The sequence below is a fragment of the Enhydra lutris genome, unplaced genomic scaffold (assembly GCF_002288905.1).
Source record: "Enhydra lutris kenyoni isolate GAN:26980312 unplaced genomic scaffold, ASM228890v2 scaffoldscaffold21, whole genome shotgun sequence".
Lineage (NCBI taxonomy): Eukaryota > Metazoa > Chordata > Mammalia > Carnivora > Mustelidae > Enhydra > Enhydra lutris.
Genome location: NW_019154105.1, coordinates 63,077,868 through 63,094,314, shown reverse-complemented (window position 1 = coordinate 63,094,314; position 16,447 = coordinate 63,077,868). Strand labels below are relative to the sequence as shown.

Genomic DNA, 16,447 nt, shown 5'->3' with positions numbered 1-16,447 from the left:
CACGTGCGGGTGCTGATGTCAGATTAAGAGGTCTGGAGAGGACCCCCAGGGCCTGATGTCTCAAGTGGGATGTCTACATCAGCCTGTAAGCCCTGCGGGAGCAGAGGTTGCCCTTCTGGTCTGCTCCCCAGTGTGCAGAGGCCTAGCCTGGGGCATCTGGCTGCCTGCCGGCAGGGGTGCCCACGTGAACGCTGCCCACAGAAGGGGTGATGGGGCACCGTAGGTCTGAACTCGTTTACATGTGCCCTTATTGGTCCTCTGGTCAGTGCACTGCTCCACTGGGAGGGTGCCTCCGTCTTCCTCACCCTCCGATTACCATCACCCCATGGTGTGTGTGTCTGTGTGCACACGTGTGTGTGCGTAACGCCTGCCCCCTCACTTCGCAGTGCATTCTGCCATCTCACTGTAACAGCTCACCGTCCTGAATCGGGGATAGATGTGGTTCATTCATCACAGATGTGGCAGGATGTGGGACATGATGGCCCATGAAAAGTAGCAGCACAAAGGGAGAAAGAGAAATTCAGTTCTATGTGTTCTGATAGAAGCGTAGTGTTGTTTTCATCCACACAGAAACAGAAATAACCACAGCAACACCTGCCAGACAGATGTGTGTGAGTGTCAGAACTGCCCTGACACCCTTCTCAGTCCCAGTTGAGGGGGACCCCTGTCTCATGGGACACAGACACAGAGCCAGGGAAACTGAGGCCCCAGTAGAGGAGAGGACTTTCCCAGTAGGGAAATGGCAGAGCTGGGGCTGGAAGTGAGTCCTGGGGAAACTGAGGCTCAGAACACTCCAGACTCCTCGTACAGCCACCGTAGAAGGTGGTGATCAGGGCCCTGGGAGTTAGGTGATGATCCCACCACAACTCCCTCCATGCACACCGCTCCCATCCCCACCACCTTCTCTAGAGCTGTCATAAGCCTCAAATGAGCTCATAATGCACACCAAGTACTTGGCCACAGCGAGCACATACCCGGTGATCAGTATATCTCAGACATTACTATTATCATCATTATTATCATAAACACCTTCCATGCTAAATGGTCACTTCTCTGTGTGCACAGACTGCTAACTTGAGTATCCTCCATTTGCCCCAAGCTAGAGCATCTGGCTCAAAGCCCCTGCAGCTGTTAACTGTAGCTGTGAGGTTGCTCTGTGTTATCAGCTACCCAGCTCTGGGTAAGTCTGTTACCTGATATCTGTGGGATGAAGGCCACCGCTGCATTTCAACAGGGAGGGGACTGTCTTTCCCCCTCCATTCCCGGCCAGGCCTTGCCCCTCCTGGGCCCCAAGCTCCCATGGGTATGATGAGAACACCCCAGCTCAGCAGTGCCGGAGAGGAAGGAGGCGTGCCTTACCTGGCCCACTGCAGAAGGAGGCGATGATGGCCAAGATGCAGATGATACTCAGGTACGGGATCCCGGGAGCGTGGTCCTGAGAGAGAGCAGGAGTGTGGGCAGGGGAGGAGGCCGCGGGGCAGAGAGGACCTGGGTTCTCACCTCTGCACATCCTCGATCCATTTGCATGACCTGGGGCAGGTCACTTCACATCCCTGAGCCCTGGTTTCAGTGTCCATAAAATGGGGATAAGGACAACCCCCAAGCCATTCTATCTGCCTGTTTTACAGATGGGAGTTGAAAGAAGATGATGCCTCCCTAGAGTTTAGCAGTGTCTGCAGCATATAGCAGGTGGTAAATAAACAAGTAACTAACACTGAGCTTTGCCTGAAGCAGGCAATATGAGAAGTTTTACAGGCATTAATCACATTTAAAAATTTTTCTTAGTTAATCCCTTTTATTGTGTAAAACACCACCTTTCTATCCCTGCTGTCCTGACAGGTAGGAGATAACTGGTGTCACTGAGTATGTTTGCGGGGGCTGTCAATTGTCTGGCAGGGTTGGGGTGGCTCAGTGCTGGGCATGAAAGATGTCCTAGCAGACTGGACGTCTGACCATCAGAACATGGTGTCACTAGTGATGAGACAAGATGAGCATATTCGGAGGTGCTTGGGCACCTGAGCTCAAACCAGAGAGATTCTGGGAGGTTAAGCTGGGGTCATAAAAGGGCAAAAGGAAAAAAGATCCAGGAGAGAGTTCTACCTGAGCAACGGCACAGAGACACAGGAGAGAACAGCACAGGGGTGAGCAGCAAATGTTCAGATTGGAGGGTGATGGGTTGAGAAGGGGGACAGCAGCCCTTCCGTGTTGAAGTCCATTGGCTCTTGCTGAAGGAGGACCTAGGATGGAGGGAGTATTGTAGGCTCTTGTACTGCATGGCTCACTGTTGCACTAAGTTATCCATCATCCAGGCATCCATCCATCCATCGTCCATCCATCCATTTACCCATTGATCCGTCCAACATATACCTATCCATCCATCATCTATTCATACATTCATTCTTCCATCCATCCATCCATCCATCCATCCACCCAACGACCCATTATCCATCCATCCATCATCTATTCATACATTCACTCATCCATCCATGATCCACCATCCATCCATTCATGATCCATCATCTGTCCATCCATCCATCCATCCATCCATCCGTCCATCCATCTATTCGTTCATTTGGCAGACTGTTCTTAGTTCCTCCTGGGTGCCATGCACTGGACTGGGAGGTAGGAATACAGAAATGATACAGGCATGGCCCCTGTTCCCACAACTATAAGAAAAGAGAGAGGAGTCAATAGGGAAAGGCAATCCTGTATGAGAAGTGATACTACAGGGTTGCCCCTGGGGTCCCTGGGAACAGAGAAGGTTCCTCACTGAGTCATGGGGTAGGGGAAGGCTTCCTGGAGGAAGAGGTATCTAGGAGATGCCCAGAGCTTCTTGAGTTTGGAAAGCAGAGAAGCCGGTTTATCAGAGGAGGGCCCCAGGAAGAGGAAAGGGCAGGCTCTTTGGAGGCTGCCAGCGAATGGGGCTGGGGAGCAGAGAAGTGGGGACAGAGGCAGACAAGGTCTGCCAAGCAGGAAAGAGCTCTGAAACCTTGTGAAGTGAGGTCTAGGGGGGCCCACTTGCTCTAGGCTGCTTTTCCAAAGCTCTGCCACAGCTGCAGAAAGACAACATCCCAGAATATCACCCAACTGGTGAAGGACCCAGCTTGATCAGTCTGAGGGGCCTGCAAGGCACCATGTGCAGGACAACCCTGGTCAGGCATTTGGGAGGGAGGGGTCACTGCCAGCACATCACCACCTCCGCCCACCCTGGAAGACGTTTCTGCCTCCTGCCTGGTAAGAGCACCCAGCAGCACCTCCTTTCTGAAGGACGAGTTGCTGCTCATCAGGTGCCACCACGCTAATATTGCTTTTTATTTTTTTAAGATTTTATTTATTTATTTGACAGACAGAAATCACAAGTAGGCAGAGAGGCAGGCATAGAGAGAGGGGGAGGCAGGGTTCTTGCTGAGCAGAGAGCCCAATGTGGGGCTCGATCCCAGGACCCTGGGATCATGACCTGAGCCGAAGGCAGAGGCTTTAACCCACTGAGCCACTCAGGAACCCCTAATAATGCCTTTTTTGAGAGGTTTTTGGGACATGGAGGCAAATGATTGACACGTGTGACTTTCCACTCAGGGATTCGTTTTTGGAAAATGCCAAGATTCATTGACCACCGTGGTGCACCTGGTGCTGAGCCAGACTCCAGGCACCAAGAAGGTGCTCTGTCCTTGCAAGCTGTCCTGACCGCGCAGGGGGGTGGGAGGGGCATGGAAGGAAACCCCAAGATTGTGGAATCTCATCCCAACTCTGCCATTTACTAGCTGGGAAACCTTGAGCAGCTTCTTCATTTATATTCATGCCTCAGTTGCCTGTCTCCATTAAGGGGAAAAATACCACTTTCACCAGTGGCATTTCCCCAAATCTACATTCCCCTAGCACTTGTCATGTTCCGGTGCCCTTCCAAGTACTGTAGGCACATTTTCTCATTTAATCCTCCTAAGACCCCTGGGTACAGGGACAACTGTCTCATTTTAGAGATGGGGGCCCGAGGAGCAGAGACCCTGCTGGAACCCAACCCCAGAGCACCCAAGCAGGAAGCCAGCTCCATGCTGACCTCCCTCAGGGTATGACAGGCATATCCTCTCACCTGCAATGTCAGCGTGATGGTGAGGATCCCAAAGAAGAGGGCCATCAGCCCAAAGCCGCCCATGAGGAGGGGTCTCCGTCCCAGGCGCTCGATGACCAAGCCCTAGGTCAGGATGAGAGAGATGGTTATTACTTCACTTCTAGCAGCAGGAGAAGGGGAACGTGGTACTGGGAATCAGCAGTGGGCTCATGGTAAAGGACATATTTGACCTTCAAATAGCCTAGTCACTTTCTCCATGGCCATAGCCAAAGAACAAAAGGTCTTTATGAGAAAGGGAGGAAGAAGAAGTCACCATCCTTGAGCACTTGCCACATGTTCAGACACTTACCTCTCCTCATTATGGAAGGGTGAGCTTATCTGTAAAAGGAACCCAATGGACATGATTGCTGTAGCCCTTCACCCACTCCTTGGTGCCTGCCTGCCACAGAAAGCAAGGTCACTCCACTCCTAATACCTCTGTGCTGTCGACTCTCTAGGTGCACACTCCCAAGGCAGGGGCCCCCGGGGCTGGGAGTGGGCAGACAAGGTTCAGGCGTTTTCCACTCTGCCTGTGCCTGGGTGGGTCAGTTTCACTCTGGGGATGTGACAGCAGGAAGCTCCTGTGACTCAGCTCCTGAAGCCATGTCCCCTGGCCCAGCTTCCCAAAGCTGTAAGACTGTCACTAACCTCTACCTGGCTGGCCTCTGGGTCTACCTCTTAATGGGGCCAAGGTGGGGCTCTTCATTGACCTCCTTCAAATGCCAACGACCCTGAAAAATAGCAATGTGGCTAAGTTTCTGAGACAGGCAGACTTGGGTTTAAATCCTGAGTCAACCACTTTCCACATGTGTGAGCTTGGGCAAATGACTTCCCCTCCCAGAGCCTCAGGGCTTTTATCTGTGAAAGGAGGTCCAAAATAGCCTCCAAAAAGGCTGTCTGGAAGGGGCAGGTGGTTCAATAAGAGACTGCATTCCAAAACACATAACGAGTTTTCCGATTATGCCAAAGAACTTCCCTCTTTTTCCCTTCCCCATCCCAGTGCACAGAAAGAAAACCTTGAGGATCAGAGAAGTGAAGTATCTCACTGACTGTCACACAGCCGGTAAGAGAGAGACAGAGACAGAGATGGGTGGGGGTGGGGGGAGAAAACTTGAACTCAGAGCATCTGAATAAAGATGCACAGCTTTTCTCTACTGGGCTATCAGGCAAGGCTTCCTGAAGGAGGCAACAGTAGCAGGAGCTTGTCAGATGGAAGGACCAGTGGAAACAAAGGCCCTGGTCAAATGAGCCATCCGGTCTGGATAAGGGAAGGGAGCGACACTGCGGAGGGCCACGAAGCTGGAGCAGGTGCTCCTCCTGTCTGCCAGCTTCACGTGATGGTTCAAAAGCCAAAGCATCAAATCGAACCGCCACAATCCTGCCTCAAAGCCTGAAGGAGTCTTGCCGCAGGAAACCCAGGGCCCTCCTCCTTTCCCTCTTCCCTCATCCCTGCTCTGAGGAGGGCAGGGGGTAAGAAGCCCTCTGGTCGAGCTCTCCTGGAGCTGGCATCAGCCGTTGCTCCACATGGCCAAGTGCACACCGAGAGATGAGCGGGCACAGCTCTAGGCCAGCGGAGTACCCACAAGTTGGCCACGGGGTGCTGCCTGGGTACCTTGGTGGAAACACCAAGGGAACTGAGGGGCTCTGGTGTGGAAAGTCAGAGTGGAAACCATGCTTGGCTGATGGCCAGATGACTGGGAAACATCTGCAACTGCCCCAGGAAGCCTTTCCCTCTGCAGCCTGGGAGGGCAGGGCAGACTCAAACAGCTAAACTTTGGCCTCCCTCGACATCTGACCTGACAGAGCAGAGCACAGGTGGCATCCAGAGACGCATGGACCTGAAACGGGCAAACCCGGGTTTGAGTCCTGGCTCTATGCCCAGGACAGGTGATTCGGCTTCTGTGAACCTCAGTTCCTTACCTGGCAAATGGAAACGGTTAGACCATCTTGGCAGAGCAGCCATGAGATCAGAGGCCGAGAACTCACAGTGCCGGAAGCAGATTTGTGAGCAACAGAGCTTCCAACAAATGGCAGAAGAGGGAGGTATCATTCATTCATTCATTTATTTGAAAGAGAGAGCAAAATTGGGAAGAGGGGCAGAGGGACAGAATCCTCTAGCAGACCCCCAGCTGAGTATGGAGCCCAGCATGGGGCTCAATCCCAGGACCCTGAGATCATGACCTGAGCTGAAATCAAGAGTTGGATGCTTAACTGACTGAGCCACCCAGCTACCCCAGAATACGGGGTCAAGGGTTGGCCTGGGTCTATCCCAGTTCCTGCCCCTAAATGGCTGTGTGGCTTTGAGTCATTCAGGTACCCTTCCATGTCTTCCTTGCTCTTCCAACTACGCTGGGTTGGGGTGGATGACAGCCATCTGCCCAGTGCCTGTATGGGCCAGAGGCTGCACTAAGCATTTATCATGCATCAGTTTACTTAATCCCCATGGCAACTTTATTAAGGAGGACCAATTAGTTGTCTGATTTTATAGGTAAAGAAACTGAATCACAGAGGTTTTGGGAACTTGTCTAAGGTCATGTGGCTGGTAGGAGGTAGAGTTGGGATCATCTACAAAGTCTTTTCTGGTTCCTGAGACATTAAAATTTTCTGAACTGGAAAGAGACCAAGCCACCACTTTGTAATAGCCCCCTGTCCCACCCAGACGCATGGCACCTTATTCCTGACCGTGTCCTCCCCGAAGGCTGGGAGCCTCAGCTTGGTTTCTCAGAATCTAGAAGAGCACACGTTGAGTGTTGAGCCAACATGTTGGGTGATGTTGAGCCAATGTATGCTTACTGACTGGAGGGTTATCTTTGTGAGGTAGGTGTGAGAGTTCACACACTGCAGAGCAGGACGATGAAGATGCTATGGTCATTCAGTGGGAAGCCAGGCCCACTGAGACCCATGAAGGCAGCAAAGATCAGCAATTACTGAGAAAGTTCTAAAGAGAAAGATGGGCCAGTATCTAAGTTATCTCTCCTCCTCAAACCCTTATGACTTGGGTCCCATCAAAGGGAAGGCCCAGATAGGGACTTTGGGGCAACAGCAACATGCACAGGGGCAACAGGTCCCTGGATGGGGGTTGGAGTGGAGGATGGGGAAGGTCAGGGACACCCAGGATTAGAGGTTCTGGGGTTTGCCAAAAGTCACACAGAGTTACTGAGAGATAAGGAACCAGAACACATGCTCTCCACACACTGCAGGGATGGATGAAGACATATACACACTCTTAGATTCAGTCATTTGCCTTTGGATATTTATCCTAGGAAAACAGACATTTGGTGGAAGACTCATGGACAAAGATCTTCAAATGTAGGGTAATTTATACTAGTGAGGAAACAGAAACCATCCAAAAGTCCACCAGTGATTGAATTTTTCAATAAATACTGGAATATCCAGATGACAATGACCTAGGAATTCACATATTTTAAAAGAAATTTATTATGGGTTCTGGGGAGGGTATGTGCTATGATGAGTGTTGTGAAATGTGTAAGCCTGATGATTCACAGTCCTGTACCCTGGGGAAAATAATGCATTATATGTTAATAAAAATAACTAAAAAAAAGAATTTTAAAGAACAGAAAAATCCTCAGGTTATGATTTTAAGGGAAAAGAGCAGGACCTAGAACTCTATCTCCCATATCCTCATGGACACAGTTTGGTAAATTATGATTCTGTTGAACTAATCTACCCTGGAAAAATTTATGCAAAAATAGTTATAATGGCTAACTCTGTTTGGGGAAATATGTGACTATTCTTTTAGTTGTTATTTTTTGGTCTTTTCCAAATTTTCCCCAATAAGCTTTGTTTTAATTAAAAAGAAAGTCTAAAGCATAGACTTAGGTAAAGCATTAGAGATGCAATTCCCTGAATCAAAAATCATTACTCTTCTCCTGTCCATGGGGGGTTTCCAACACCCCACACATGGAAAACTTCACCGTGTGAAATGTCTTTGCTACAGTCTCAGGATGGCATCACCATTCCCCACAGTGGAACCTACACTCAAGACAAAGGTGGCTCACAGCTGGAATGTGTGGCAGCTTTGTCTCCTTGGGTTCCAGTGCCCAGTGACAGAGCACCGAAATGACGAGAGAAATTACCATGATGACCATCACAGCCACTGTGAGACACCAAGCACTTAAGTTGCCACCCTGAGATGAACACGTGATGCATTGTTATATCAAGATTAACGTGTACTTGTTACTGACTTCGGTGTTTTGAGTGTTTTTTCTTTTTTCTTTTGGTTTGTTTTAGTTTCTTCAAAGGCACCAGCAACAATTCCAGTGTCAGCAAGTGTGTCCCAGATATAAACTTGTTGACACCCACTGTCTTACATCATGAGGCCAACATCCAAGAGTTTTGGGGTCGGCATGGGGATCTGGCTATTTTGTTTCCCTAAAGTCTCCTGATGAATCAGTAGCCCAAGCCAAGACAGAGCTGGAAACACTGTCCCTGATTTGGGAACAGTCTCTGAAGATGTGTAGGAAGACACCAAAGAAAGAGCTGTGAGAAAGAAAGAGATGAAAACAATTCTGTCCACCCTAGTGGGAAATCCAATCAGTCCTCAGGGCTCTTTTCTTCATCTTCATCTTAAATCGTTTTAAAGGGCAGCCTGTCCAAAGGGATTAGGGTAAACATGGTCTTTCCACTCAGCATTAAAGTCATTAGTGAAAACATTAACTCAAGATGAACAGTGGCCTCTGAAGGTTACGTGAGGTCAGCTGGAGATGGACTATCAGCCTCTAAGAAATCCTTTCTGGAGACTCCTGGGCCACAGGGTTATTCAGCCAGTTGGCAGTCATGTACCCAGCACCTACTGCCCACCCCACCATGCTAGGATTGCTGAAGGAATAATAGAGAGAAGGTCTTTTGTTGTTGTTAGTATTTAAAAATCAATTTTACTGACTTAGATTAAATTCTTGGGTAGATTCAATAAAATGTACTGATTTTAATTGTACAATTTGGTATGTTTTAACAAACTTATACACCCATAAAGGCATGACCACATCAAGATACAGAACATTTCTATCATGCCAAAGTTCCCTATGCCCCTTTCCCTAGCTGCAGGCAACCACTGATGTGCTTTCCATTACTCTAGATTAGATTAGTCTCGATTAGGTTAGAATTCTATATTGGTGATTGCTATGCTTTTTTTTTTAAAAGAAGATTTATTTATCTATTTGAAAGAGAGGGGGAGAGAGAGAGAGAGAGAGTGAGCAAGTGAGCAAGTACATATATGGGCAGAGGGAGAGGGAGAGAGAATCCTAAGCAGACTCCATGCTGAGTGTGGAGCACGACTCAGGACTCAATCCCACAACCCTGAGATCATGACCTGGGATCAGGACCTGAGTCAAAATGAAGAGTCAGACATCTCACCAACTGCACCACCCAGGGACCGTGGTGATTGCTACACTTTTGAGATTCATCCCTATTGTATACACCATTCCTTGTTAGTGCTGAGTAGTATTCCACTGAATGGATATATCACAGTGTGTTTCTCCATTCACCAGTTGATGGACGTCTGGGCTGTTTCAGTTTGAGCTCTTATGACAAAAGCTGTTGTAAACATTGGGGTCCAAGTCTCTTTGTGTAGTTATATGCTTTGCTTTCTCTTGAGTTAATGCTCATGAGAAGAATGTGTGGATTGTATGGGTAAAATTTTCTAAAAGAAAAAGCCAAACTGTTTTCCAAAGGGTTGTACCATTTCAGATTCCCACCGGCCATGTATAAAAGTTCCAGTGGCTCCACATTTTCATCAACACTGGGTATTATCAGCTATTTTGGTTTTAATCATCCTTAAGGTGAACAGTTGTATCTCACTGTGGGTTTTAGTTTTAATTTCCTTGCTGCCTTATGGTGTCGAGACAGCATCATCTGTTTAATGATGCTTCTGATATCTTCTTTTGTACCGTGTCTGCCCAAGTCTTTTGTTCATTTTTCTAAGCAGGCTCCTGGTCCTGTTTCTGTTGTATTTTAAGAGTCCTTTATATCTTTGGGATTCAAGCTTGTGGTAGCTGGGTACTTTGTGGCTATTTTCCAGTCTGGCCTGCCTTTCCATTTCCTTCACAAGCTCTTCTATGTAGCCACAGTTTTAAATTTTGATGAAATCCAATTAATCAATTTTTAAAAAAGGGTCCATTCTTTTTCTGCCCCATCTAAGAAATCTCTGCCTACCCCAGGGTTGCAAAGACTTCCTCCTATATTCCCTTCTAGAAATTTTATAATTTTATCTTCTATGGTTCAGTCCATGGTCCATTTTGAGTTAATTTGTATGTGGCATGAGGTAAGGGTTCTTTTGTTTTTTCCATGTGAATATGAAGTTTTTATGGTACTTATGGTAAGACTAACTTTCCCCATTGAATTTCTTTGGCATCTTTTGTATTTCTGGATTCAATTCTGTTCTGTTGGTCTGTACAGCGGTCCTTATGCCAACACAATGCTATCTTGATTACTATGCAGTGAACATTCTATAGCACTTACTATGTACCAGGTATGGTTCTAGAAGCTTTACATATAGTAACACTTTAACCTCATAACACCTCTATGAGTATGTAGCAGCTGAGAGAGTTTAGCAGCCTGCCCAAGGTCACACAGTGGCAGGGCCAGCATTCAAGGCCAGGCATTCTGGTTCCAGATTCTTGCTCTTAATTCCTGCCCTATACTGCCTTTCCTTACTGGCACATGAAGATGTCGCAAAAAGATAAATGCAGTCTCCCATGGCGTTCCTTCTTCATATAAGGCTCTGGCATAGGGACAGTGAGACGGAGGAGACAGGAGACCTTGCCCTTGGTGAATCTTACGGTTTGAATTGTCCTCCCCCCAAAAGGATATGTTGAAGTCCTGACCACTACCTTAGAATGTGACTTTATTTGGCAATAGTGTCTTTACAGAGGTACTCAAATTTAGTGAGGACATTAGGATGGGCCCTAATCCCATGGGACTGGTGCCCTTATAAAAAGAGGAAATTTGGACACAGACAGGCACACAGGGAGAATGCCATATGAGGATGAAGGCAGGGGTCAGGGTGGTGGTCTCCAAGCTGAGGAACACCACAGATCACCAGCCAAGCACCAGATCCTCCAGGAGAGGTCTGGAACAGATTCTCTCTCACAGCCTCAGGAGGAATCTGCCCTCTGACGCCTGGATCTCAGACTTCTGGCCTCCAGAACAGTGAGACAATAAATATCTGTTGCCTGCCCCCCTCTGTCTGGGGTACTTTGTTTTGCAGCTTTGGCAAACCAACATGGGGAGGTCATGTCCAACGCAGAGCAGAGCTTGGCATGTTGTTCAATGATGAAACACATGAAGAAAGATGGAAGGGATGGAGAGAAGGAAAATTGGATCTAAAATATCATTTATTTCAGGAGTGACTCAAAGCTGACTTAATGTGCATTTATAGTATTTATAGACATTACTTCGTATGAATTTTATAGGCCAATCTCTGTCTCTATTGTAATTCTTTGCATACATCTCAGTATAAAGTGTGTTAAATAACTATTCTGTGCTTGGCAGAATTCCTCACATCTGGGGGACTGCAGAGCCCTCTAACAGTTTATCCCTCAACAAGATCCTAAGGGATGCCCAGTTCTTCCTGCCCCATTCCAGGGGGTCCTTTCCTTTTCTGTTCTTCCCATAAAGTCAGCCTCTACGTGGCTTGATGTGCTCCTTGTGAGCAAGGGGGCCACAGGGCTGGCTGTGGGGCTCCAGAAGGAGGAAGGGCCGTTGGTGGGGGCTTGGACGCCCTCAGAACATGCCACCTGGTCGCTCCCAGGCGGGAGGTGAGGATCCCAGAACGGGCAGAGCACTCTGTCCTGGTTTCAGATGCACCTTTCCTGGGTCTTATTCAAACAGCTGTGTACTGGGTGCTTGTGATGGGTTGGCACTTAGCCTAGGGGCACACATAAATACCAGGGACTGAAGGGGTACAGGGTGACAACTACCACAGCCATTTCTTGAAACCTACTGTGCCTTTCTCTCCCACATACATACACACAACACTGGGGAATGATGGCTCCTAAACTGGGGCCTGAACCCAAGTATCCCAAATGGCTGTCCTCGATTGTAACGATTTGGGGGTGGTGGGGTCCCTGAGGAGCCCTTGCCACACCTGCCATTCTTGAGCTTTCAGGCAGAAGCTGGATTACTCCCAAGGCTTTAGTTCTGGAAGGATGGGAGAAAGTGTGTGAATGCACAGTGCCTGGAGAGACAAAATCTGACTTGTCTATGTCTTCCTGGATGAGACTAATTGAAAAGCAAAGGAGGAGTGCCCGGAACACCAGGCCTCCTTTGAAGTTTCTTGGCAGAAAGTGGCCAGATTCTTATTCTGCTCAAGGTTCATCTAGGGAGTCAGTGTTGGAGTTTTGAAGGAAGACAGGCACCTGTGGTGATCACGTACTTCACGGACTCCTTGCCTCCTTGCCCTTATCACACACTGCCCTGTATATTACTGTCCTAACCATGAAGGTTACACTTTCCTCCTGGCTTTGTGTTTACGCCTGATGTACTGATACCATCCCAATAACAGTGGAGACAAAGCTTGGCTTAAGGCCTTTCACCACTAGAGCGCCTCGTCCCCAGGCCTCTTCTTTCTTTTACTCAGGTGTCTGGAGTCATCTTTTCATTTGCTGTCTCAGGGTTTGCGGGCCACACCCGACAGAAAGGAACGGGAATGGTTTCTTTACTGTGGATTCAGTGCTCTCGGCAGAGAAGAGAAAGCAAAGGCAGGCTGCATGAGAAGGAGTGTCAAGTTTCAGTATCGCTAGTACTTCTGTTTTAAGTCTGCAAGTGTTAATTTTTGCTTTCACAAATCTCTGTCTGAAAAAAAAAAATCTCTGTCTGAAAAACAGAGACCTTGGAAAGCTGTGGGTATCTGCAAGTTAATGGAGTTTTAAGGTCTGTTCGGAAAACAGGGTCCCAGAAATAATTTTCTACTTGGAACAGGCTGTTTAAATTGAAAACTAAAAATAATCCATTGAAACGAATTTTGTTCAGAAATTTCTATTTAACAGATGAATGTGTGAGGGGCGCCTGGGTTGCTCAGTTGGTAGGGCATGTGACACTTGATTTCAGGGTCCTGAGTTCAAGCCCCATGTTAGGCATAGTGCCTACTTAAAAAAAAAAAAAAAAAAAGATAAATGTGTGAGATCTGTGATATCTGTTTGGGCCAAAGTTGTAAGAAATGAAAAAAACTACTTTTTAAATGATAATCTTTCCAGGGTGGCCCACAGTTCTTAAGTATATTAAATTTAAATGGTCATGAGATATTTTAACTGAAGTGCAAAATCAGATATGTATAGGGACCAAATGGAATAAAAGGAAAGCCTGGCACTAGACTAGGCTTTTCCAAGTTCTCAAGTCTTGGGAAAAGTTTTTCCTTGGGTCATAGCCCTAGCTTCTACAGCTTCTAAGGGAAATACAATCCTCCCTCCCTTCTCAAAAAAGGAAAAGGTAGTTGGTTCTTAAGAGGCTTATGATCATTGGGGTGCCTGGGTGGTTCAGTCGGTTAAGCATCTGCCTTCGGCTCAGGTCATGATCTCAGGGTCCTGAGATGGAGCTCCACATCAGGCTTCTTGCTCAGCAGGGAGTCTGCTTCTCCCTCTCCTTCTGTCCCTCCCCTGCCTTTTCTCTCTCTCAAATGAATAAATAAAATCTTTAAGAAAAAGAGCTTTATGATCATAAATTTAAATACATCTCCAAAGGCAAAGGAAACAAAAACAAAATTGAACTTTTGGGACTTTATCAAGATCAAAAGCTTCTGCACAGCAAAGGAAACAGTCAACAAAACAAAGAGGCAACCCATGGAATGGGAGAAGATGTTTTTGCAAATGACAGTACAGACAAAGGGCTGATATCCAGTCTATAAGGAACTCAAACTCAACACCCAAAAACAGATAATCATGTCAAAAAAAGGGCAGAAGACATGAACAGACACTTCTCCGATGAAGACATATAAATGACCAGCAGACACATGAAAAAATGTTCATCATCATTAGCAATCAGGGAAATTCAAATTAAAACCACGTTGAGATACCACCTTACACCAGTTAGAATTGCAAAGATCAACAAGGCAGAAAACAACAAGGGTTGGAGAGGATATGGAGAAAGGGGAACCCTCTTACACTATTGGTGGGAATGCAAGTTGCAAAGTGCAGCCACTTTGGAAAACAGTGTGGAGATTCCTCAAAAGTTAGAAAAAGAGCTACCCTATTACTTGGCAATTGCACTACTGGGTATTTACCTCGAAGATACAGATGTAGTGAGAAGAAGGGGCATGTGCAACCCAATGTTCATAGCAACAATGTCCACAATTGCCAAACTGTGGAAAGAGCCGAGATGCCCTTTAACAGATGAATGGATAAAGAAGATATGGTCCATATATACAATAGAATATTATTCAGCCATCAGATAGGACGAATACCCAGCTTTTGCATCAACATGGATGGTACTGGAGGAGATTATGCTGAGTGAAATAAGGCAAGCAGAGAAAGTTAATTATCATATGGTTTCACTTATTTGTGGAACATAAGGAATAACATGGAGGACATTAGGAGAAGGAAAGGGAAAGTGAATTGGGGGAAATCAGAGGGGGAGATGAACCATGAGAGATTGTTGACTCCGAGAAACAAACTGAGGGTTTTGGAGGCGAGGGGAGTAGGGGGATGGGTGAACCTGGTGGTGGGTATTAAGGAGGGCACATATTGCATGGAGCACTGGGTGTGGTGCATAAACAATGAATCTTGGAATGCTGCATCAGAAACTAATGATGTATTTTATGGTCACTAACATAACACAAAATAAATTAAAAAATAAAAAATAAACTGTTCTCAATTTGGGGCAAGTGGGAAAAAAGCTCTCAAAGAAAAGGAGTTGAGTAAGAACCACGGAGTGGCCAGCTGACTGAGAAATCAGTGCTCCACCATCAGGAGCATGGAGCCAAGACAGCCTGGGGGCCAGGTGAGTTCGGGGGCGGGGGCAGCTGGTACTTGGAGCTAACATGAAGGAACAAAGTCTCCACCAGAGCCCCCAGGAGCTGTGTCTTCCCTTCCCTTTGATGGGCGGAGCTGGTGGGACCAGCCCAGATGCCAGGAAGCCAAAGCCAAAGGAAGCCTAACAGAGAGATGGGTAGGGAATCAGAAGACATTTGGTGGGAAATACAGCATTGGGAGCACGTTCTGGGAGCCAGAGGGTGGGCTGCAGGGAATGAACTTGCTCGCAGCTGTGTCCTTGGCCAAACTCAGAAATAGAACCACCGGATAAAAAGATATTATCACTTGGGAGTGGGTGGGAGCAGGGACTGCAGGGAAATGGGCTTCCGGGGCAGAACTGCCTGTCTGCTTGGGGTGGTCCTCTCTGCTCCTCCAGTGAGGAAGAGCCCTCAGAACCAGGGGAGCCCCCGTGTCCACATGCATGCTGCCGGCATGGATGGAGCCCTGGCCACTACTTGCCCCCCTCCCCTGGGAGTTTGGGGGAGGAAGGAGAAATCTGGTTCCTCTTTTGCTTCATGTGGGTCCTCCCCTCTGCCAAGTGCCTGTAAGTTGCATTAGATAAACAGGGCCGACTCTAACATTTTAGTGGAGATGGGGCTTGTTTCCTCCCGCCGTTCTGCGGCTCACAGAAGTGCCTCAGAATTGTGATTTATCAAGAGGAAATGTCGTCTGTAAAGGAGAATGAGCTGAACTTAGTCGTTTGGAAGCCAGGTTTAGAGCACCCTTGTTCTGATAATTCCCTGGGAAAGTGAGCTTCTTTACAAGCTGCCCTGCTCTGCCCTCTCCACCTCTGCTCACATCTGTCTTTACAGAGGCCAGAGGGATCCTTCTAAAATGCACTGTGGTGCTCTGCTTTCTGCACCCCAGGGGTGCCCCTCCAGCAGTTGACCCCCCTCAATCTTACAGACCTGCTCCTGCTTGGGTGCCTCTCCAGGTCCCTGCTCTGCCCTGCTCTGTGTCTTGGAGGAGGGCCACATCCACAGATCAACGGCCCCCTTGCCTTCTGCATCCAGCTGGTGTCAGCAGCCTGGGCACTGGTAAGAAATGAGGAGGGAAAGAAGAGAACGAGACCAGGGTGTTGGTTCCTGGCTCCCTTTCTCCAGGCACATTTTGGCTGGTTGTGTCTCTCCCCACTGAAGGTCACTGCTCCTGATCGGTGCCCTGCCCACCCTACAGACCTACGCACCCCTGAGTTAATCTGTCCTCCAACCTGGATATCTGGGTGACAGCTCCCTCAACCCTTGAGCCTAATCACTATCTAATACAGCAACTGCCCCCATCTTGGTCCCCTTCAACTGGCACCAATGTTCCTCACTACATCCTTCCCTACCTTGACCACCACAGTTTGACCTACTCATGT

The 16,447-nt window shown here is 47.8% G+C and overlaps 1 protein-coding gene across 3 annotated transcripts in view; it reads right to left on the bottom strand.

Moving 5' to 3' along the window:
* The window catches only part of LOC111149099 (solute carrier family 2 member 9), a 200,610-nt gene that overhangs the window by 42,158 nt on the left and 142,005 nt on the right, over positions 1 to 16,447 (bottom strand). For all 3 annotated transcript variants that reach the window (XM_022506018.1, XM_022506019.1, XM_022506017.1), the window contains 2 exons: positions 4,088 to 4,189; positions 1,360 to 1,435 (listed from right to left, as the gene is read on the bottom strand). In XM_022506018.1, coding sequence (XP_022361726.1) covers positions 1,360 to 1,435; positions 4,088 to 4,189 — 178 coding nt within the window. The remainder of the gene's footprint in view (positions 1 to 1,359; positions 1,436 to 4,087; positions 4,190 to 16,447) is intronic.